The sequence below is a fragment of the Cucurbita pepo genome, chromosome 16, assembly GCF_057944985.1.
Source record: "Cucurbita pepo subsp. pepo isolate OVF chromosome 16, ASM5794498v1, whole genome shotgun sequence".
Classification (NCBI taxonomy): domain Eukaryota; kingdom Viridiplantae; phylum Streptophyta; class Magnoliopsida; order Cucurbitales; family Cucurbitaceae; genus Cucurbita; species Cucurbita pepo.
The window spans coordinates 13,001,748-13,025,410 of record NC_141813.1 but is presented as its reverse complement, the minus strand read 5'-3'; the positions used below and the strand labels follow the sequence as shown (position 1 = coordinate 13,025,410).

At 38.4% G+C, this 23,663-nt stretch overlaps 4 protein-coding genes and 2 long non-coding RNA genes across 17 annotated transcripts; 1 reads left to right on the top strand and 5 right to left on the bottom strand.

Annotated features, from left to right (window-relative positions):
• Positions 1–69: 69 nt before the first annotated feature.
• Positions 70–3,411, bottom strand: LOC111777669 (uncharacterized). Its single transcript, XR_002812409.2, has 2 exons — positions 1,151–3,411; positions 70–1,071 (listed from the first exon to the last, which is right to left on the bottom strand). It is a non-coding gene; the product is annotated as an uncharacterized LOC111777669 (long non-coding RNA).
• A 208-nt stretch (positions 3,412–3,619) lies between these two features.
• LOC111777105 (uncharacterized) lies at positions 3,620–8,408 on the top strand. 10 transcript variants are annotated; one of them, XR_015412083.1, is made up of 6 exons: positions 3,688–3,938; positions 4,042–4,121; positions 4,215–5,634; positions 5,766–5,831; positions 5,909–5,972; positions 6,841–8,408. It is a non-coding gene; the product is annotated as an uncharacterized LOC111777105 (long non-coding RNA). The 10 variants fall into 10 exon arrangements; XR_015412081.1 differs by having other exon boundaries at positions 3,620–3,749; positions 3,856–5,634; XR_015412079.1 differs by having other exon boundaries at positions 3,681–4,433; positions 5,307–5,634.
• LOC111777103 (elongation factor 2) lies at positions 8,295–12,093 on the bottom strand. Its single transcript, XM_023656545.2, has 4 exons — positions 11,963–12,093; positions 11,553–11,602; positions 11,382–11,469; positions 8,295–10,972 (listed from the first exon to the last, which is right to left on the bottom strand). The coding sequence occupies exons 2-4, from the start codon at positions 11,553–11,555 to the stop codon at positions 8,532–8,534; spliced, it is 2,532 nt and encodes an 843-aa protein (XP_023512313.1). The 5' UTR covers positions 11,556–11,602; positions 11,963–12,093; the 3' UTR covers positions 8,295–8,531.
• Positions 12,094–12,938: 845 nt separating this feature from the next.
• LOC111776773 (uncharacterized) lies at positions 12,939–17,160 on the bottom strand. 3 transcript variants are annotated; one of them, XM_023656126.2, is made up of 7 exons: positions 17,028–17,145; positions 16,636–16,714; positions 16,440–16,534; positions 14,856–15,117; positions 14,569–14,765; positions 14,284–14,471; positions 12,939–13,498 (listed from the first exon to the last, which is right to left on the bottom strand). In XM_023656126.2, exons 2-7 carry the CDS (start codon positions 16,642–16,644, stop codon positions 13,212–13,214), a joined length of 1,038 nt encoding a protein of 345 aa, XP_023511894.2. In that variant the 5' UTR covers positions 16,645–16,714; positions 17,028–17,145; the 3' UTR covers positions 12,939–13,211. The 3 variants fall into 3 exon arrangements, with proteins under 3 accessions (XP_023511894.2, XP_023511895.2, XP_023511897.2); XM_023656127.2 differs by having other exon boundaries at positions 16,636–16,698; positions 17,028–17,138; XM_023656129.2 differs by lacking the exon at positions 16,636–16,714 and having other exon boundaries at positions 17,028–17,160.
• An 88-nt stretch (positions 17,161–17,248) lies between these two features.
• LOC111777814 (transcription factor JUNGBRUNNEN 1-like) lies at positions 17,249–18,587 on the bottom strand. The gene is made up of 2 exons (XM_023657533.2): positions 17,879–18,587; positions 17,249–17,777 (listed from the first exon to the last, which is right to left on the bottom strand). The coding sequence occupies exons 1-2, from the start codon at positions 18,362–18,364 to the stop codon at positions 17,373–17,375; spliced, it is 891 nt and encodes a 296-aa protein (XP_023513301.1). The 5' UTR covers positions 18,365–18,587; the 3' UTR covers positions 17,249–17,372.
• Positions 18,588–21,722: 3,135 nt separating this feature from the next.
• Positions 21,723–23,355, bottom strand: LOC111777069 (transcription factor JUNGBRUNNEN 1-like). The gene is made up of 3 exons (XM_023656508.2): positions 23,149–23,355; positions 22,776–23,068; positions 21,723–22,187 (listed from the first exon to the last, which is right to left on the bottom strand). Exons 1-3 carry the CDS (start codon positions 23,339–23,341, stop codon positions 21,768–21,770), a joined length of 906 nt encoding a protein of 301 aa, XP_023512276.2. The 5' UTR covers positions 23,342–23,355; the 3' UTR covers positions 21,723–21,767.
• Between the last annotated feature and the right edge of the window lie 308 nt (positions 23,356–23,663).

Sequence of the window (23,663 nt, the reverse complement as noted above, 5' to 3'; positions counted from 1 at the left end):
GAATTAAATTAAAAAGACAAAAAGAGAGAGGAAATTAATGGGGGAACAAAGTTTGGTACAATCAATCAATGTAGAAAATGCATCTTATTGATTATGGAGCATTGGAATTGGTCCCATTTGGCTATGAACACTCATTATTTGGCATTTGAATTCACAACCCACTTGTATTTCTATTCTCTAATACTCAATCAACACACAATTCCATCCATCTTTCTCAATTTCCTCTGCTTTACAAGTCTCGATCGTGTGTAAAGAGTGTAAAGGCGAGTTTATAGAAAAGTGTCCATGTGTAAAAAAATGTTAAATTTGGTGTCAATTGGATACTTGGCGTACTATGCACGAAACCATGTCCACTTGTCAAAAAGACGTCTATTTGAGAAGAATTGGAATGACTGAGGGGAAGTATGGTGTCAGCTCTCTACCACCCCTGAGCCCAGTGACCTACGCAAACTATCCTATGGTACATATGTGTGTCATAGTGTGGGTGAACGTTCTGAAACAAGCGTCTCAGACAACTTCTTTTGAAATAGGTTTTTTTAGTACCGAGTATCGAAGTAACTTAGGATGTAAAAAGAGAAAAAACATGAGTAAAGGGGAGTTTGTGGAAAGTAAGAAAAGAAGTGAGATCTGAGAGAATTGATACTCATCTCTGATTTTCAGTCATTACATCTCAGCTAAGAAAAGGAGAGTGATTGGGATGATGAATGAAGAGGACAGGCAGAGTAGGAGCAGGCCTGACAACCCCAACTTATGATGTCTCTCATTAATCTACCAAACAAAAACTCCTTTTCCTTGTTCTGCTTTAGGGTTTATCTCTTTAAATCTTCACACTTTCATCACTTTATACATACTATGAACTGTCTGCACAAGCTCTAAAATACAAGCTCAACACACCTTTCAACAATCTAAGCAAAGTATTTTCACAGTAATGCAAATTTATTCACAAGGTTTTGGCTCTGATAAGCTAGGATGTTGTAGATATATAACTGCAAGCTTAGAGGTTGGCTGTTCATGGACTTGATGGGGTGCTTACTCCTGGTTGATGCCAATGCTTGGTGTTCGTTTTGAACTCTCCATAACAGCCAAAGTTCACCATTAGTAAATAATGTTTCGTTTTTAAAACGTGTCTGCTAGGGAGAGGTTTCCATACCTTTATAAAGAATGTTTTGCTCCTCTCTCAAATTGATGTGGGATCTCACCGTCCACCTCCTTGGGGCCTAGCGTCCTTGCTGGCACACCGCCTAATGTCTGGCTCTAATAACATTTGTAACAGTCTAAACACAGCGCTAGTAAACATTGTCTGCTTTGGCCCATTACGTATCGCCGTCAGTCTCACGGTTCTAAAACGTGTCTAATAGAGAGAGGTTTCCATACCTTTGTAAAGAATGCTTCGTTTTCCTCTCTAACTGATGTGGGGTTTCACAATTAACTGCATTTGTAACATGTTATACCAAGATAAACTCGTAAAGAACTGAGCCAAATTTAATCTTTACGTCTAATACTTACAACTACAGAACCCAATAGTTTCCTTCACTGGTTCCAATCAGAAACAACGCTCACTTTTCCTAAAACCAAGCAAGAAGTAGCCATGTGAAAGAAATAATCCACCGTACAAGGATGCCTTTGAACAAAGGACTTGGTATCAATTCTAAATGGCACATGGGTAGACAAGAAATTTAGGACCATCTTTAGCAGATAGAGGACAAGAATAGAAGTGAATGGTCAACCTTTTGGATGAAAGACAGTAGCCCTGAAACAGTTGAGTGGATGTAATCCTGCAGCTCAGGATGATGAGCTTTCTGCACAACCGCATTCATCCACCTTCTTCTTTCAAAAGCATCTTCATATAAACCCCACCAATAATTACTCACAATTCCTATCTTTTCCATCTTTTCTTTATTTCATTAGTATCACCATCCTTTCCCAAAATAAAGCAGTAAATATGATCTTAGGCAAAGAGACTAAAGAAAGAATTGCACCCAGAAGGGTAAATTCGTTTGAGGAAGACAGTTGATGTAATGGCCACCTCCAAGAATTCAACTAGAATCTGAACAGTCTCCCCTGGACCTACTTTTACTCATAGCATCAAGAGAAACTAAAGTAACTAAGGTAACTAAAGTGTGAGATCCCACATCGGTTGGAGAGGAGAAGGAATCATTCTTTCCAAGGGTGTGGAAACCTCTCCCTAGCACACGCGTTTTAAAAACCTTGAGGAAAAACCCAAAGAGGACAATACCTACTAACAGTGGACTTGGGCCGTTACAAATGGTATTAGAGCCAGACACCGGGCGATGTGCAAGCGAGGAGACTGAGTCCTGAAGGAGGTTGGACATGAGGCGGTGTGCCAGCAAGGACGCTGGGCCTCGAAGAGGGATGGATTAGGGGATCCCGCATTGATTGGAGAAGGGAACGAGTGCCAGCGAAGACATTGGGCCCTAAAGGGAGTGGATTGTGAGATCCCACCTTGGTTGTGGAGGAGAACGAAGCATTTTTTATAAGGGTATGAAAACCTTTCCCTAGCAGACACATTTTAAAAACCTTGAGGGAAAGTCCGAAAAGAAAAGTCCAAAGAGGACAATATAAACCTTGAGGAGAAATCTGAAAGGAAAAGCTCAAAGAGGACCCTCTAAAAACAATATCTGCTGGTGGGGGAGGGGTAGGAAAAACCTTAGAGGTGATACTTCATTGTCTCTTGAGTCCATTGGCTAGATAAGATGCCAAGTGATATGGTCTTTAAGCTAGACGATCAAATTCTCAACATAAACATGTAAGCCAATTACATAAACGGTCTCAAGCACACTCCAGTCCATTTGACAGCTCCTTATCTTCAAGCAAGTTACATGAGTGTCAAAGATGATACTACATTTCGAATGTTTAGTTAAGAACCTCCATGGGGCCATGCCTAAGTGCAACGGTTTGCTGCAGCGCCAGTGCCCATTAGGATGTTCTTAACAAATATTAAGAGAATACCAATTGCTTCTAAATTCTTTCATTGCCCATCTCTTAACATCTTGTAAACTCACCGAGAGTAAACCAGATGAACGTCCTGGAAGCTAAATCCTTTTCCAATTTTGATTATCAAATAAAAATCCAAAACAATAAGAATGACCCAATAAAATGCTAGTAACTATCTTCTATGAAACAGCCAATCCAACGCAAAATTAACAATGAACAGATGGCACAGAAAAAAACTTGGAAGATTTCTTTTCCTTTCTTTTTTTATCGTTTCTTCATGAATTTAGGATGGGGAAGAAAGCTTACAAGTGTTGAAACTTACAAGAGCATGTGTCGTATTCCATTAAGCTCCTGCCCTGATGTCTAGAGATGGATGCTTGGGCTCGCAAAGTGATCGTCCCGCTTCATAATCTGTAAAAGCTGCGTGCCCTTTTCAGTGTTGAAATCGGGTTTAATTCGGTTCTCCATTCATGTCCTCGGTTCAAAAATGGAAAACCGAACTTCATTCTATTTGGTTCGACTTTTTATGTTAAAGAAAATAAACCGAATAAACCGAACAAACCGAACCGAGTATTTTAATTTTAGGGACCGGCCATGGCTCTTCCTCTCGGTTGGGGTCAAAACCGACCAAACCGAACCGCGGTCACCCTAAATCTTAAACTAAACCGAACCGTGTATCATCCCATGAGGCCCAATTGAATTGCCGCGGTTTTGATGCATCGAATTTCCCACAACCAGCAACCGCCGACCAGAGAGGTGGCAGAGCAGAACTTCTTAGAGCGAGTTTTCGTGAGGTATGATTTTCTCAGACGAATTTACATTAGAATTTGAACATCATTGGGATTTGCTATAGCAACTGATTGAGCGTGGTGAAATTCTAATGTAAATTCGTTTAAGAAGGAAAGGGAAGGGAGGTCGAGCTTGTGTGGTTGTTCTTCGTGATCTAGGTCGAAGTCCTCGTATGATTTTCTCTTGCCCGCCAGGTATGATTTTACCGTTTCCTCAACTGAGTCTTGATTGGTGTGTATTATGAATGTTCAATTTAGCTGCGTATTGTTGGTTTCAGTGTTTCTTTGATTTCTGTAGAGAACTTGCCAAAATTCCTATAGCGACTTGAGTAGTGATGTACAAAATTCCTTCAAAATCTGCCATGGATTTTCCGTCCTGTAACACTACTACTTAAGTCTCTCGTTCAGTTTCTTATGCTTCTTTGGTTCCTTATAGTTAGAATTCATTCGCCTGCCTTCTTCGTTGTGCAGGTAAATAAATGGTTGGAAATTATGATGCGTCCAACTTCTTGATTATGTCATGTTTAAACAAATGACAAATGGTATAATTTTTTCTGGTTTCTGGGCATTGAGTTATCTCCTGATCTTTTTTGAACAACCTGTACTCCTCACCTCTTAAGAAGAGAGAGTGTGTGTTTCTTGATGGTAAAGGCATATGATTGTGCCTATGAATTATCCATTCATAAAAAGGTATTTGTTTCCTTTCCTCTTCTTAACCCTAGCATAAGTTGCCTCAAGATGTATTAAAGTAATGATTGTAGCTACAAGTCCAAAATATTGTCTGGGTCCATTTGCCTGTAGATAAGCAGATTATTATTTATCTGGTTTCCTCTTTTACACTTTTACACTCTCAAACAGGGCCTTGTCTCACTGTGTTGGCTAGGATTATTTTACAAGTCTTTCTGTATGTTTCAAAAGTTATATGTCAGGGATGCAATGTTTGGTGCATGTACTTAAGAATAAGAATTAGTTTGCCCACTCCTCCTGTGAGATCCCAAATCGGTTGGAGAGGAAAACGAAACATTCTTTACAACAGTGTGGAAACCTCTCCCTAATAGATGCGTTTCAAAATTGTGAGACTGACGGCGATACGTAACGGGTCAAAGCGAACAACATCTACTAGCAGTAGGCTTGGGCTATTACAAATGGTATCAGAGCCAGACATCAGGCGGTGTGTGCCAGCGAAGATGAGGGGAACGAAGCATTCTTTATAAGGATGTGGAAACATCTTCCTAATAAACGCGTTTTACAACTGTGAGGCTGATGGCGATACGTAATGGGCCAAAGCGGACAATATCGGCTAGCAGTAGGCTTGGGCTGTTACACCTCCTTCCTCTCCCCCCACCTCTGGGGTGCATGTAACGTGACTATTGTTAAATTAATAATCTGCAGTTTGGCCTTTTTCCTGTAACTAGCTAATGTTCATTATCTTGATGTAGTTTTCACACATTTGAGAGTTGGTGAAAGACATTTATGTTAACATCTGCTTTTCCATTGTACTTTTTGAGATTGGGTGCTTATTTCCAATTTTTACAATAATCCCTTACGAGTTCTCTTCCGCAGAATCCTCCTTCTGTTCCAACGTTAATTGCTGTAAAATGGGCTAGCAACTAAAGCGATCTGCATTTATCATTGATTGCCATAATTTTGGTCATACTTTGCTTGCCCTGTCCCTAGGAAGAAATAGCAGTTTTGTTGCTGTATACCGCTGGTCCTGAATATAATTTTCCCACTCTTTTGTCCATCGAGTATGTGGTTGGCTGATCTATCGTTGGCTGAATTATAGTGTGATTTTAGTCTAGGATTGAACAGCATTTTGGGAAGATGGCAGATGGCTCCTTTTGTGTCACGAGACAATGCAACATGAACTGGCTGAAAACTGGGATATCAAGTAAGAGGATGAGACTGATGGGTGAATGACAATATAGTCAAACTTCATCTAATAGAGCCCATGAAAGTTTACTGTCGAGTATTAAAAATAATTGTTTTCTTGTTTTTTCTGTTTTCCTTTTTTATATGTAGAGCCACAGTTCTCTATGATCAACCTCCGAGTTTTTCCACATTGCTTCACTCCAGGACAAACATGAGGTGAGTTATGGTCGCCTTTTTTTGTTTCATTCTTTCTGTACACTGATGCGATATATAAACTATGTTGTTCATTTTAGTTGTTTTGCAGGCTACATAATGATATAATTCAGCCTCTTGGTCTTCAAGATTGTGTTAGCTATGGTAAGATCTACATTTCAATAAATTTACTGTAGGTTTAGGAGAAAGTATTTTCTTATTTATCAAAAGACTCATAATAGGTAAATCTTCATAAATAGGGTACATTCTCAGTTCAACATAATTTCCCTTGTTCATTCAAGTTAACACTATAACACTCGGTTCAACATAATTTCCCTGGTTAGGTTTTACGTTTGACCTAATTTACTAATGCTTCTTGAAGAATTGATATTTTCCGTTTCTTTTTCTTGGGGATGTTCTATGTTTGTGCTTTCAATACTCTTTCTGGGTGTTTTTTTGGTCATTTGATTGTTAACGAGAATATGATAGTTTGTACTGTAACTTGTTAGGATATTAATATCTACAGAAAATTCTTTAGGCAGCCATTTAGTTGTAGATAATAATGGCATGGGATAGCTATAAAATTAACATCTAAATGCTTGTATTTGGTATGCACATTGGTTGCACTTCCAAGCATGACATCCATGGATATCTGGCTTTGCATGAACTGAGGTGCCCACTCAAATTAGTAGGTTTCAGGATTCTCTTCCTATAGGATCCCGTATTGATACACTACAATATTTTAAATCAAAGTCAATCACATGTTCGTGTTAAGTACATTTTGTTTGAAAGATAATGGCATTTCCGACTTGAAAGGGAAGCACTTTGAGATAGCTTTGAACCTTGGTAAGGATGATAATTCAAACAGACCTCCAATAGGCAAAAGTTGAATATTTCTAATAGTAACATTTAACAATTAAAAAGGTTGAAACTTATGAATTTCTTTCTGAAAGCACAATGTATTATTGACTTCCTGTTTTGCATCTTCAAACTTTGAGATCTCTGCCTTAACTTCCTGTAATGTCTTTTTCAGGACTCCAGATGAAGATTTTAGTATTCTTCTACTAGAAGTTGGAGTGTGAGACCCCACATCAGTGGGAGAGGAGAACGAAACATTTCTTATAAGAGTGTGGAAACTTCTCCCTAACAGACACGTTTTAAAACTTTGAGGGAAAGTTTAGAAGAGAAAACCCAAAGAGGGCAATATCTGCTAGCAGTGTACTTGGGTTGTTACAAATGGTATCAAAGTCAGACACGCCCCCAAGGGGGTGGATTATGAGATCCCATATCAGTTGAAGAGGAGAATGAAACATTCCCTATAAGAGTGTGGAAATCTCTCCCTAGCAAACACGTTTTAAAACTTTGAGAGAGCCCAGAAGGGAAGTCCAAAAGAGGACAATATCTGCTAACGGAGGGTTTAGGCTGTTACAAATGGTATCAGAGCCAGACACCAGACGGTGTGCCAGCAAGGACATTGGCCCCCCAATGAGGGTGGATTGTGAGATCTTACATCAGTTGGAGAGGAGAATGAAACATTTTTTATAAGAGTGTGAAAACCTATTGACGGTTTTCAAAACCTTGAGGGGAAGCCCTGAAGGAAAAGCTCAAAGAAATAATATCATATGGAAACCTCTCCCTATCGGTGGGCTTAGGCTGTTACATGTAGTCATGTATGACAGGCGTGTTGGTGGAATTGTTGAGGATGATTCAGTTTGTGATGAATTTATCTGGAGAGAAATCTATGATGGAAAGAAATATTTATATCCTAGGTTATTATTCATCATTACTGGTAATTGTTTTTCACCTACTGAGGTACTACTTCTGCTTTGACCTATCTAAATTAGAGACCTTCTGTTTATAAAGGTAAAGGGCCCGACAAAAGAAAGTATGAAGATAAGATCAGTACATTACACCATAAGCGTGTGCCATTTCGTACAATGTGGCTGTCTGCAGAGGATTACCCATTACTTCTCAGTAGTTTGTACAACCTAAGGATTTCCCCCTCCTTATTTTATCTTTGACAAAGATTAATAACTATATACATGTGTATATCATATTTGCTCAGGATCAGCAGATCTAGGCGTTTGTTGCATATTTCTTCATCAGGCTTGGATCTTCCAATGAAGGTATGCAGTAGTTGTTTACTTGAAGCTTTAGACGTCTTAGTTATTAAAGGATGCTATTTAATCATAAACATTTGCTTCCATGAATTGCTATATTTCCATCTTTGAAATTTATATCAACCACGTTCACATATTGAATTGTATTTGATGGAATGAAAAATTACATATCTGATGATGAAAACAGATTTATGATGATAATTCAGACAATTCCGATTATATGCGCATCCACATAAAAAGAGAGAAGAATGTAAAGCTTATATATTATAACTATAATGTGATTACTTAAGATCTTGAAAACATTATCATTTTGAAGACTGATAATAATAAACTGAAAAACCAACAAAAATGCTTCATATTCAGAACATTGACCCACAAAACATATTTCAATAACAAAAGTACCTGAGTAGTCCATACAAACACGCAAAACGAAAAATAAAAACAGTCGAAAAAGTAAAGGAAAAAAAGAAAAAAAAAAAAAGCATCTCCAAAAAGATAGGCTTTCGTCCTATACGATGATAAGATAAAAATAGGGAACTAATTAGAGAACCTCTCCGCCTGCGGATTCATAAGGTTGTGTTGAAAATTCAACCAAACGAGTGATTTAAAGCTTGTCTTCGAACTCCGACAATGGAGTCATCTGCTCCTTCAATCCCTTCCTCTTACGGATATCAGCAACCAACTGTGCAGCTTGGGAGCCACTTTCTAATGGATCTGAGGACATCATGTCCCAATGGTCAAACACACACTGAGGGAAAGCCTGGCCAGAAGTTGCAGCTCTCAGAGTGCTCGAGAATCCGAACGACTCAATGACAGGGAGATATGCCTTGATGTTGTAGAGAGGGGTACCAGGCCTCTGCATTTCCTCAAACACATGTCCACGCTTCTGGTTAAGAACACTGTAAATACCTCCCAAAGCTTGCTCCGGGGCCTGAATTTCCACCAGGTACACTGGCTCAAGAAGTCTGGGTTTGGCTGTCAACTGAGATGCGTAAATCACCCTCCTAGCTGTGGGAATAACTTGACCACCTCCTCTGTGGATGGCATCAGCATGAAGAACCACATCACACACTTCAAAACAGATGCCTCTCATGTTTTCTTCAGACAACGCACCTTCTTTAGACGCCCATTGGAAACCTGCCACCACGGAGTCCTTGATTTCATTCAGGTATTGAACTCCCTTACACATATCAACCACCATGTTGGGGCCAGTAGTCTCAGGACCAAAGCACCAAATCTTCTTCGCGAGATCCTTGTCCCAACCAAACTCCTCCGCCAAAATTTTAGACCGAATTTTAGGATCATCTCGTGGGCCTATGCGACCATCGTCAATAGCCTCTGCCAGTCCTTCCTCCAGGGGTCGTGCTTCCATGTACAGACGATTGTGTTTGTTGGGGGATTTGCTCATCACTGTGCGGCATGACCTCTCAAGGACAGTTTCACGGAAAGAGACAACAGGGTCAGATTTTATGATTTCAGCTCCACCCATGAAATCATCTTGCAAATCCTTCAGACAGATCTCAAGATGTAGCTCTCCAGCACCAGCGACAATGTGCTCACCAGATTCCTCCATGGAACACACGACCATAGGGTCTGACTTAGCCAAACGTTTAAGGCCTTCCACAAGCTTGGGAAGATCAGATGCCACCTTACACTGAACAGCCACACGCACCACAGGAGATACAGAAAATTTCATGGCTCGGATTGGATGAGCATCAACTTCCTTCTCATTTGTCAGAGTAGCATTCTTGGTGATAAATTGATCCAACCCAACCATGGCAACCGTATTACCACAAGGCACATCCTCCACTGTTTCTTGCTTCTTTCCCATCCAAATGACAGTTCTCTGGACACTCTTCACATACAAGTCTTTCTTCTCTCCAGGGACATAGTTTGGACCCATGATTCTAACTTTCAAACCAGTTGAAACCTTCCCAGAGAAGACACGACCAAAGGCAAAGAACCTGCCCTTGTCCGATGCAGGAATCATCTTTGATACATAAAGCATAAGAGGTCCCTCAGGGTCACAATTTCTGATGGCACTAGCATAAGCATCGTCTAGTGGACCTTCATACAAGTTCTCAACACGATACTTTTGTGCCGTGGCTGGGGAAGGGAGATGAAAGATCATCATTTCCAAAAGAGCACTGCTAGCTGGGAGCCATGTTTGCATGACTCGCTTCATCAATGCTTTACCCATAAGATCCTTCTCTTCAGATTTCATGACAACTCCAAGCTTCTGCAACATAGGCCATAGCTTGTCCTTCTGGTCATTCATGCAAGTAGCAATAATCTGCTTGATAGGTTCATAGCAGAACTGAACAAATCCACGCTTGCATGTTCCAGATCCAGTGTTCTTGCTGGTCCATTTCTTGGTGGCAGGGTCGAAGAAGTTCTCGCCCCAAAGCCTCTCCATCATTTTTGACTCATCCACTCCAAATTTAGAGGCATACATCTTTGCAAAGTTGGTCAGGGTGAAAGCCCAACCGTGCAAACCAGCAGAGAAAGCAACTGTTCCCTTCTCAGGGTACACTTGCACATCACCAAGAAGTGGATCCTCATATGTAGCCATGATCACATTAGCATTCTCAATAACTCTCTGGAAGGTCTGGTAAGCCTCTTCGCCATCTACTTGAAGCTCAAGGAAGCACCTGTCCATCTTGTTAACAGTCAACACAGGTCGAATCCTCTCTCCCAACGCCTGACGAAGCACTGTCTCCGTTTGGACACAGACACCTTCAACACAATCCACCACCACAAGGGCACCATCGGTAATACGTAGAGCAGCTGTAACCTCAGACGAGAAGTCGACATGCCCAGGCGAATCGATAAGATTGATAAGGTACTCATTTCCATTCCTCTCTCCCTTGTAACTTTTCAATGATTCATCAGACATTTCATAGTAGAGGGAGATTCCAGTCGACTTGATAGTGATACCCCGTTCTGCCTCATCTTGTCGGGTATCCGTCATCCGAACATCACCTGCAACTTCTTGAGCAATGATACCGGCAGCAGCCACAAGAGAATCTGTAAGAGTGGACTTCCCTGAAATGTAAAAAAGATGAATGTAAGATTAAGAAAACTATCATTTATAATACAGAATCGGCTCATGACAGCCTGATAAGATGAGATAAGTCCAGGGTTTAAACCGTTCACCATAAAAAATTTAAGAAACAAAATATTTAAAATAATTAAAACAGAAGGTTAAAAAAAACAATATTAAGGACATAAAATGTTTTAAATGGGTTTCGAACGCACCCCAAAGTATCTTCTAAATACAAAGGGTTGATGGAAAAGCAACCTAGTAATGATCTAGATGTAGAAAAATTCCATTACCAAGTTCACCATATCATATCAAAGCTCTTGCAAGAAAATCCAATATATAAAATATAACAAAAATGATTGCCAAAGAAGATAATTCCTGACGAATTCGATGTAAAGATAAATATAATACCATGATCGACATGAGCAATAACAGACATGTTACGAATGTTATGCTTGTAGTCCATAATCCTACGAAGCTCCTCGGCTGTAAACTTCACCTGTTGACCCAAAAAACACAAAGAAGTTATATCGAGTCATAACCAAAATTACGAAGAGGAGAAGTACCAGGAAGGGAACTAACCATCTTGACAAGTCTTCAAATTTCACAACGTCCGAAAATAAGATTGTTAGCTGTCAACGATAAGACCCAATGTTAAAAACGATCAGATCAATCAAACAATGAGTCAGATAGCATAATCACACCACACATAAATCTACGGATCATCTAGCTAGCTCGTCTGCTAAAATCACATTAAAACATACATCCCTAATCCAAACATCCAAACATAATCATCATTTCATAACATATCTCTGATTACAATCCGTGGTAAGTCTTCCAATAATTAAATTCATCAAACATTATAAACTTGGCAAACAGATCTTACAAGTGCCCACAAAAACAATCTCGGACGAAAGACGACAACAAAAGAAATCAAATCAAAGACGCGATAGAATAAGGTGCGAGATGAATTAGATAAAGAAGAAAAATACCTGAAAGAAACGGAGGGAGAGCAAACGAAAGCGCGCTCCCTTAAGCCTCCACAAACGTGTATAGGCACTGGGAAACAGAGAACTTTGAGAGGCCGAAGAAATGGAGGTGATAATGGGACATATATATATCGCTTCAGTACAGAGTTTCCTATTCCGACCTCTAGGGTTTGCTATTTGGGCTGGGCCTGGTGGATGTTTCTGGCCCATTTAGATCATGATTTGGGCTCAAATTTCCATTTTTAACCCTCCTTTACACCTGTTATTTCAGTTTTGCCCTAATTCTGTTGGAGTCGTTCGCTGGTAATTTGTCATGGATGATGTATATTTGTTTTTAAAATAGGTTAGAATTATAAATTTTGTTTGTATCTAAATTTTGGTTTTTTTTTTTATTTTTTTAATTATGCTATTATTCTTTGAATTTACCCTATTTAAATAATACCTATGAGAACTACTTTATTCGAGGGCTCCAGAGAAAGGAGTCGGGGAGGCTATTCGGGAGCTCCATAAGCCTCAGGGAAGGCTTAAAGTGGACTTTGTTCGAGGGGAGGATTGTTGAGGATTATTGGCAGTGAGTCCCACATTGGTTAATTTAATGGAAGATTATGGGTTTATAAGTGAAAAACATTATCTCTAATGGTATGAGAACTTTTAAGAGACCCAAAGTAAAGTCATGAGAGCTTACCGACAATATCATATTTTTATAATCCTCTTAATTCCCTGTCCCACTTACTATAAATATATCTTCGGCCCATATTTAAAAAATTATAAATTTTTTTTACAATAATTATTTTTTTGCAAGTAATAATAGACGGAAAAGTTACCCAAATCAGATCGGAGCAAAAATAAATTAAATTTTTTTACAAAAATGTGATGTAAATATTATTACTTTTTAAAGCAAACTTATTCATTACCATATAAAAAGATGATTGTCATATAAGGAAATACAGTTCAAAATTTTCAAAATAGTCTTAATTAATTCTAAAATAAAAGCTTAGCTTATTGTTAAAGCTAAATATTGATAGCTGTGAATCAATCTTTAACGCATTCAAACAAAAAAAAAAATCTGTAAAAGACCAAGAACCAATATCTGGTACAATACAGGCTTCTCAGTTCTCAGCCTCGTTCTCCTAAGAACTGCAACATTTGTTATACAACAACGCCTAATCTTTTGTTTCCAGTTTCAAATGAATGGAGGGGAAGGGGAACAAAGTGTAAGCTCCTGTAACACCCCTATGAAACAAGAACAGGCTTACTTGGCCTTCTTGAGAAGATTGGAGGTCTGAAACTCAGCATCATCTCTGATGAAACTCCACCACACATAGGTTAGGGGGATGGTTGTGGCGTGCCACAGAGCATGAGCATCTATGAGCCCTTCATATGGTGGAAAATCATAGATTTCCAGTAGTAATGCTAACCCACCGCCCACAACCACCGTCCACACTTTCCACCGAGAAGGATGGTGGGTGACACCAGCCCAGATTGCCCAAATCAGAAGTTGAGACAAACCCATGGTAACACAGACAATCATGTTCCACCCTACAAAATGTCACAAGTTATATTCAGACTTTGATTTCCACCTTCACAACTCGGCCCTTACTTACAAACTATACCCGGGAATGAAATATTCCTCGTAAGGGTGTGGAAACCTCTCCCTAGTAGACGCACACATAGCTTGCATGAAGAAAAAAGGGTGTGGTAAACTTGATAAACTAACTAGAGAGTATGAGAAATTGTATTATAGCATTGCTTGTAACACCCCAAGCCCAAGCCCACCACTAACAAATATTGTTTGATTTGGTCCATTACATATTGCAGTCAGCTTCACGATTTTTAAAAAGCGTCTGCTAGAGAGAGGTTTCCACACCTTTACAAGGAATGCTTCGTTCCACTCTCTAACCAATGTGGGATCTCGCGATCCACCCTCTTAAACCACCATTTATAAGGGTGTGGAAACCTTCCCCTAGCAGACGCGTTTTAAAGCCTTGAGGGGAAGCCCAAAGAGGACAATATCTGCTAGCGGTGGATCTGGGCCATTACAGGGGGCCTAGCATCCTCGCTGGCACACCGCTCGGTGTCTGGCTTTGATACCATTTGTAACAACCCAAACCCACCGCTAGCAGATATTGTCCAATTTGGCTCATTACGTATCGCCGTCGGCCTCATGGTTTTTAAAACACATATCCTAAGGAGAGGTTTACACACCCTTACAAGGAATGCTTCGTTCCCTTCTCTACCCGATGTGGGATCTCACGTTGCTATATTGGTTCAATATCTCTGAGCCTAGCAGTGCAAGAATGGGTAAAAAAAAGAGTAACAATTACCATAATCAAGCTCGTAGAAGTTGATGTATAAGATATGCGTAAGTGCAAAAGCAAGCAAAGGAGCTGCAACCATGACTCTGGTAGCCTCATGCCTCGCATTGAAACTTCTTAGAATTGCCAGAATGAGTGAAAACCCAAGTAATGCCACAGCAGATGAGTAATCCAATTTCTCTGTCAGAACCACATCACTGCACTTCAATGGCATGTAATAACAATCAAGGCGTGCTATAAAGATATAAACAGGTGATTTGCAACAATTGATGAAGACAGAATTTGAAGGCTCACCGACTGTGGAAAACAGCACTCCAAAACCAAGAGTTCATTGCAAAGAGTGCATAAATGTGCCACAAACTGGCAAATTCATAATGTGCCTTCTTGTCTTGTCTCAAAGGTAACTTATAATATAGAAGGATAAAAAAGGAGAGCCAGCCATGAAAATGCATTGAAAGGTTCAGAGCAGAGAATGCTACAGAAACAGGTTCCTGTGCAAATAATGCACAAACAATACTCATAAATATGAACAGGTATCATTTCAATCCCAAATTCATACTAAGAAATTTGATAAAACAAACCTGGATTCCATATATACGCTTGAAGGGCCATTTGCCATGATATTTAACAGGATGATAGCCAAGTGCTTCTCTCTCGCCCTCTCGTTTGACCATGCAATGGTAACGGCAATCACTTTGGCAGTCCCATTGCTTCCATCTTATGTAAAGTGGTTCTTGCATATACCATGGCTGATCAACAGAAACGCCATCTGAAGAGAATTTGCACTGGGGAAAGCATTGCTGATCAATGCATCCTGTTTCTTCACAGTGTTTTATGCAAGTCCTGCAAGTGAATACAAAATTGAATGAATCACTGAAATAATGAAAGAGTTACTATCCATGAATATAAACAAAGGTGAGAGAGATTTCAGGAACAAACAATCACAAAAACTGATACATCTAACCTCTATGCACAAGAATGCACTAAAAGAAACTTTGGGTGCACAAAAATTAGCCACTGCACTGATAAGATTGAATACCAAGTCCATGGAACACTAAGGAAATACTTACTTACCGAACAGATCCTCCTACATCTATATATAAATGCTGGTTTATCAAGAATATGCAAGAAAAGCACTTCAGATTGTTGATTTCATCGCCACAGATGGCTTAGAACCAATAGTTCATTATCTAATGAATTTTTCCGTTCTAATACTCCATCCGAGAGTTATCAGTATTTATCAAATTTGTTCGTGTCTAACGGAACGCTATTGGATCAAATGACAAAGACATTGTTGAGAAAAAGATGCCTTTTTCTAGATGAAATGAAAATTGGATTCATGTAATAAGAGAAAGGTTTCCCATTCCTTAACCGGAAAAAAATGTGGCCATATTGTGGAACAAAATTGACTGGGAGTTTCTTCCAAATTTTGGACCATGACCGGTTGTTTTTACGTGAAGAAATGATGAAAAGGGCTATATTTGCTCAAGAATTGACTTGAGAGTTCCTATCGTAATGCATGACTACTTAACAAATGGATTCACGGCAAATACTAGCTTGGCTCAATATTGCCGAGATAATGGCCTACTTCTTCCAGTCTTAGACATTACCTTTCATTAGCTAGTCCCTTAACAAACTAAACTAGAAAAGAAAGGGACTATAAAAACTCTATGTCATTAGCTTAGCCTCATTTAAATTTCTTTACACAGCTAGAATTAAAACAGGAGTAGGCAACATGAATGGTGATATCAGATGTACTTGGTGATATCAGATGTATTTTGGAGTATTGATGTAACAGTCTAAATCTACCGCTAGCATTTGCTAGGGAGAGGTTTCCATACCCTTATAAGGAATGTTTCGTTCTCCTCTCCACCCCCTTTGGAGGCCTGTGTTATCTCTGGTACACCGCCCGATGTCCGACTTTGATACCATTTGTAACAGCCTAAGCTCATAGCTAACAAATATTGTCCTTTTTGAGCTTTCCCTTTCGGGCTACCCCTCAAGGTTTTAAAACATGTCTACTAGGGAGAGGTTTCCACACCCTTACAAGGGATGTTTCGTTCTCCTCTCCAACCGGTGGGATTTCACAATTGAGGTCTCCAGTCTTCACTAATTTGAACAAAGCTGCAGAATATGCAAAGAAAATTAAGACAAAAAAGTGGTACCTGTATTGTGGGTCAATATCGCCAGCACTAGCGTTCAAGCCAATCACGAACCATGCCAACACCCCTAGCAAGACACACCAAGAGAACTCCTTCATCTGTCCAGAAATCGATCAGAAATTAGAGACATCCAAATGGCTTCCACTATTAAGCCCCGACAATAACCACGACATTTAGGAAAGAACCCATTGATACACACATTGGGCATCAATTCTTTTCAGCACTACCCACTGCCACATCGGCGCGTTAGGAAGCGAAAGATCTGAAACACTCCGAAGCTTATTTGAGCCCCAAAGTAACAGAAAATAAAAACAACAAATGAATATAATTAAGAACAAAAAGAAACGAGCTGATTCCATAAAAGATCGTTCGAGAAATCCTAGAAGATACACAATCATTCATACAGATCAAGTCCTCCTACGCACGAGTCAATTTCCAATCAAATCTAACCCAGAAATTCATCAATCAATCACCATATGAGTTCAACATGAATCAATGTAAAAACCAGCTCGGAAAGTGGCAGTTAGATGAATAGAGTGAATCAGATTTCAAACGGAAACCCCCAAGAAAGTGGGAAATAACCCATCATACCTTGTCGGCAACCGAGAGGGGAAATCAGGCGTTTCGGCTGAAGACTGAAGCTCCAACAATGGCGAAAGCACTCGGGAATATGAATCTTTCTCTTCCCATTTGTTTATTCATTAAAAAATAATAATAAATAATCGTCTCGAATTTACTGATAATCTTTAGTATATTAATATCTCTATAAAATACATTTCAAATCTAAATTATAATAATAATATAAAATTGGATTAAAAAAATCAATTGGGTAAAATGAAATTTCCATTAAAATACAAATAGGCTAAAAATTGAATTACAATGGGTTGGCTTTACATTTTCATATTATGAACACTAAACTGAACTTAAAATTCATATTCATGAATCAAGATCAGATTCCAAAATTGATTTCAGCTCTTCCCATTTCTCATATCCAAATAAATCAGTGGCATCCTCATCAAAATCCGAGAAGCTCGACGACGGCGATACGTTTGCCAACGAATTACGATTGCCCGACGGCTGCTGCTCACTCCGGCTGCAAAAATTCCTCATGGATTGGCCGCCGTGCGTCATCTGACTCTGATCGGAAAAACTGATAAACGAATAGTCAGAGGAAAAACTTATGTAGCTACTCTGTTCATCGGAATATCTATTGCTCGTTGCTCTGAAGTTCATATTCTCCAGAGCTCTGTTTTTGGCCGCCGGAACCTCCCTCCAGTTCGGTGCATTGGGTTTTCTGGTCGAGATATTCCGTTTGAATATACGACACAAAGTCCAAATTTCCTGGGAAAATCAGAGGAAAGAATAAGTTTTGAGTGATACCCATTTTTTAATTTTGTCAAATTTACAAGCTTTACAAATTGATTCATATGTTGAATGCTTACAGCTTCATCGAGGCTGGCAGAGGAAGAAGAAGAAGAAGAAGGGAGACGAAATTCATTCATCATCCACTGCGTTTTAGTGGCTTTACCGGCGCTTCCACGGTAATAAACAAGCGTCTTCTTCAACCCAACAAGAACAGAGCGATCATGATAAATTGGCTTATCAATTCCAGTGGCTTTCCAAAACCCAGATCCCGTTACTCTGTTTGGCCTCGCACTATTCTTATACTTCCTCCCACGTTTGCAGAAAAAGTACCATTCTTTCTCCCCCAATGCATTACGAGGAAGATCCCAGGGGCTGTGTTTATAGATGTCGATTTGTTTGATGAGTTCGAGAGGAAGGGGGTTGTTGTGGACCTTGCGGCGGAGGTAGAAGCTCACGAGCTCTTCATCGGTGGGGTGGAAGCGGAACCCTGGAAGATGGGATTGGGAGTCGTCGTCGTCGTCGTTCATGGCTATGTCGGAGAACTGTGAGGGACTGCCCGCCATTGTTGTTACTGGGCTTGAGGCTGGAGGAGAATTGGGGGAAGGTCTTTTTTTTGTTTGCTAATATATAGGGAGAGGCCTTTGAATATTGAAGGTCAAGTCTTAGGGCTCTGACTGCTCAAAGCAGAGGAAGGTTTGACCTTGTTTTTCTTTCATCACCCAAGACTTAGTTTTTATGGGATATAAACAATTCAATCGTAACCAGGAATGTCGGGATTGTTTCCCTCTTCAACTGATGTGAGATCTAACAATTCACTCCCTTCCTTAGAAGCCCGTCAACTAATGTCATAACCAAAATCCTTTTTATCCGGCATTAATTTAGAACCGTGCATCTAAAGCACCTTCTACTAAGATCAATGTAGTTGTATGTAAACCTAAAGCAATAGCATGATGAACCAAGAAGCCTCCGGGCCCTATTGTTAAGAATAGTGAATTACTATTCTCACTAACAACATTTAGCCAACCTGGCAATCATATGCTTCGACTCGCACTAAACGCCGGGCCGCTTCTTGTTGAAGATAAAAGTACATCGAACCCATATGAGGTTTTACCATTAACAGATTGAATTCATTGGGCAAAAATGGGTTCAATTAAGATTTGTTTGTACAGACTACCAAGAGCAAGCATGACATTAGTATGAACATAAAGCCCCAAAGTATGGAACCCAGAAAAAGCTAGTCAACTAATGTCTGACTCTATATAATTTGTAACAACTTATGTCCACTGTGTTAGTTGTTATTGTCTACTTTGACATGTTAACTATTAGCCCCACAGTTTTAGATCTCCTGTTCTACAAAGAAACACGGAGGGAAGGTCAATTAAAATTTAAGTTATTTTATTTATTATTATTTAAATATTTAGAAGACAACCTTATTACTAAAATTACATTAAAAAAATAAGAAAAAGAGAAAAAAAAATCTAGAAATTATTGAAGAGTTAAATTTTAAGTTTTCAAAGTCAAAAATAATGTGCTTCCTCCTCACAAATAAGTGTGATTTTCAAAGTGGAATCCCTTGATGGCATGGGTATGGTATTACTCATCAAAAGTCAAACAAAATAATTTATAATTTCAAACTTAATATAAAAATCAACGAATCAACGTATTAATAATTATATGATTAGAACGAAAAATAAATTCAAAGATACAACAACGTATTGGACCTGAATATACGGGTCCTTTGAGAGTTCTTCCAATTTTAGCAGAGGTTAAATAACAAAATTATTTTTTAAATAAAATAAAAGTTGATATATTTGGTTGATAATGAAAGGTTTATTTCCATATTTTTCAAATAAGTGATAATAATTAATTAATTAATTAATAAGTGACATAAAGAAATTTGATGTTGCCAAGTCAAGAATATCAAACATATTGACGTGACCACGTTTAAAGTTGGTTTGAATTTATTATAAAAATTAAATCTACAATTAATATTTTGAGTGGCATTATAAGTTTTGACCATCTTATCAAACTCATAAAGTCTCCAAAATGTCACATTTTTTTTTTTATAATTTCATTATTAATTGACAGGACACTTTTAAATAAAGCTTCCTAATTTAAGTGTAATAGAATTTGAATATATATATATATATATATATATATATATATATAATCATCGACGCTTTAGAAGAATACCGCTAGCATATCTTAAAATTTTAATAGTATTTAAAAAATATCTTTAAAATTTTAAAATTTTCATCAACACCCTTTAATTTTTTTTGAAAAAGTTTAAAAATATTTTTACGTTAAAAAAGTATTAACATCTTTTATTTTTCACTAAAAAATATTTTAAAATTTTATACCGACGAAAACTATCTATTAACAACTTATAAATTATTTATAAAAATTTTATTATTATTTTGGAGAGTTAATGAGTATTTTTAAATATTAATAAAAAAATTAAAGTTTAAAAATAATATTAATAAAAAAAATAAAAATTAAAGTTTAAAAATATTTTTAAAACATTTTGATCGTGCAAGAATTAATCAATACTTTAAATATTTAAAATATTTATTAGAGTTGGACTAAATTAAAATTAAGAGAATTAATTAAAAGGATTTTAATGAAACATTTAAAAGGATTAGGAATTAAAAAAAAAAAACACACATTTATATGTTTGCTTTTGTTTTTCTTTTTATATTTAAATATTTATTAGACTTTGGATAAATTGAAATTAAAATTAAGATGATTTTAATGGAAACGTTTAAAAGGATTAGGAATAAAAAGGAAAAGAACACATTTATATGTTTGCTTATGTTTTTCTTTTTTTTTTTTTTTTTTTGAAAGATGAGATATTATATACACGTCTCTGATCGTTAATATTTAAATAAGACTAAGATATAATCGAAAGTGGACGGGGTTGTGGTCAAATTATATAAAAACAAAAAGAAACCTATGACAAAGGGCATTGGAAAGTCAACCTGTTCTATCAAAATCCAGATTTGCCTCTGGTCAAAATTTCCTTGGTCAAAATTTCATCGAGAAGGGCGTCGTGTAGGCTTCCAAACCCTGTTGTGGGCTTGGAAATCGTTGATATTGTTAATTGATGTACTCCGAAAGCTCTACCATCTTTCCCGATTTGCCACTGTTAGTATATAAGGAGCTTTAGCCTAGAATAGAAGAAAGTCCTACTGCAGAAGTCGAGGGAGCGGATAGCTCTTTTTTTAGTCTTTAGTTAGGACTGCCATTGAAGATGGGTTAATTCAAACCCTAATAGTTGACCATATTCAATAGTCAAAAATCAAGCTAAAAACTCTCGAAATTCTTCTGAGTTGTGTCGGGGTATTTTTTAGACCTAATCTAATTGTTTCCGCTATAATTTTTTTTTTAACCTAAACTAATGAATTTGATTAATGATAATAGATCATATGGATAATGACCTAAGTCATATAATATAGATTTAAAATATTATATGGTAATTGGCCGGCAGGGTTTTGGGCTAACATTGTTCTTCTAATCAAACCAAAATCAGCCACATTATGTCGGGAAGTTGTCTAAATTTACCAAACATACTCCAATAAACTAAGGTTTTATATAATTCAGGTACAACAATGTTTATGTCTTTGGGATGTTCTAAATTAGTCTTTCGTAAATGCAATAACGAATGTTTCGTTTTTCTCTCTAATCAACGTGAGATCTCACAATCTACTCTTTTAAGAGCCCACCGTTCTCAGTGGCACACGGCCGGTGTCTAGCTATGATACTATACGTAACAACTCAAGCCTACCAACCAGTCTCACGATTTAGGGGTACCCAGTGTCCTCGTTGGCACACAGGCTAATGTCTGGATATGTAACGGTCCAAACTCACGATTAGCCTCACGGTTTTTAAAACACGTATGTTAAAGAGAGATATCTATATTGTTATAAAAAATGCTTCATTCTACTCGAACAATAATCCATCGTGTTATTAAAACGAAGGGTTATTAAAAAAAGGATCAAAAGGGAAGTCCACGATGGATCTAAGTTCATCCCAGTCATCCTCATCGAACCCCGATGAAGCTGGAGACTGGTTTACAGACAAAGGAGGCGACACAGATATCACTTCAGCTGCTTCACTGTTCTTCTTCTTCATCATCATCATCGTCAGCTCCTCCCATTGTTTTCTTTCATCACAAACCAAGAATGGCTTCTTCTCTTCAAACCCATTAAACGGGTTCGAGCTAAAACTTATGTAAGTTTCTCTTCCATCTCCATCATCATAAGCTTGATGATCCACTGTTTTGGTGCTCTTCCTTTCCCGGTTGCTCGCCGGAATTTCTTTCCAATTTGGTGTGTATCTCCTACACACGATATTCCGTTTGAATATCCGACATAACGTCCAAATCTCCTGTAACGTTAAAACATAAAGAATCAGATTCACGAGAATCATTAGGAGAGAAGTCCCACATCGACTAATTAAGGGATTGATCATAGTTTATAAGTAAAGAATACATCTCCATTAAGCAAAACCACGAGAGCTTATACTCAAAGTGGAGAATTTCATGTCATTGTGGGGTTTGTAGTTCCTAACATAGTATCATAATCATGTCAAAAGAATCCTCAAATGTCGAATAAAGAAGTTGTGAATCTTGAATGTGTAGTCAAAAGTGACTAAAGTGTCGAGTTTTCATTTGAAGGACTTTGTTCGAGGGTTCAAAAAAGGAGTTGAGCCTCGATTAAGGGGAGGTTGTTCGAGGGTTCCATAGGCCTCAGGGGAGGCTCTATAGTGTAGTTTGAGGAGAGGATTGTTAAGGATCGTTATGAGAGGAGTCCCACGTCGGTTAATTAAGGAGTTGTTGTTGATTATGAGTTTATAAGTAAAGAATACATTTCTATTAGTACGAGCCGTTTTGGAGAAATCCAAAGCAAACCCACGAGAGCATATTACTCAAAGTGGACAATATCATATCATTATAGAGAGTCGTGGTTTCTTTACCGCTGCGTCGGAATCGTGGGAATTGGAAGACGTATTTGGAGGGAGGCGAAACTCATGCATCATCCATTCAGTTTTAAGCCCTCTCCCAGCGCTTCCCTTGTAGAAAACAAGGGTTTTCTTCAAGCCAATGCAGCGGTTAGGTTCCCCACCTTGTGAATAAATTGGCTTATCAATACCAGTGGCCTTCCAAAACCCCGCCCCCGTTACCCTATTGGGTCTAACACTGTTCTTGTACTTCCTTCCTCTTTTCACAAACACATAGCACTCTTTCTCCCCCGCCGCCCCACTTCCATCTACAAAACAAACCCTTATAAATCACCTCAACTCTCTTAGTATATCTCATAACATAAACCACTGAATTTAGGCAACTTACAAGGAAGATCCCAAGGGTTGTGTCGATAGATATCGATTTGTTTGATGAGTTCGAGGGCAACGGACTTCTTCTCGACCTTCCGACGGAGGTAGTAATCGACGAGCTCTTCGTCGGTGGGGTGGAAGCGGAACCCGGGAAGCGGGAATTGGTAATCGTCGGTGTCGAAGTCGAGAGGAGTAGGTAGTGTAGCCATGATGAAAGGAAGAAGAGATATGAATTTGGGAAGAAGAAGAAGATGGAGTGTTGGATTTATAAGAACATGGGGAAGGTCAAGTCTTTGGCATTGACTGAGAGCGAGGCAGGGATGATGGAAGACTTGTTCTTTAAAGCTTACCATTTCAGACCCCTTTTTTTTTAATACAAAAACAAACAACATAGGGCCGCATCAAACGCCATAAATTTGTCACTATTTCTATTGTATGCATTTGCATACTCTTCCTCTAACCATATCTTTTGTTTTGTACCGATATTGTCCACTTTAACCTGTTACGTATCTCTGTCAGTCTTACCGTCTT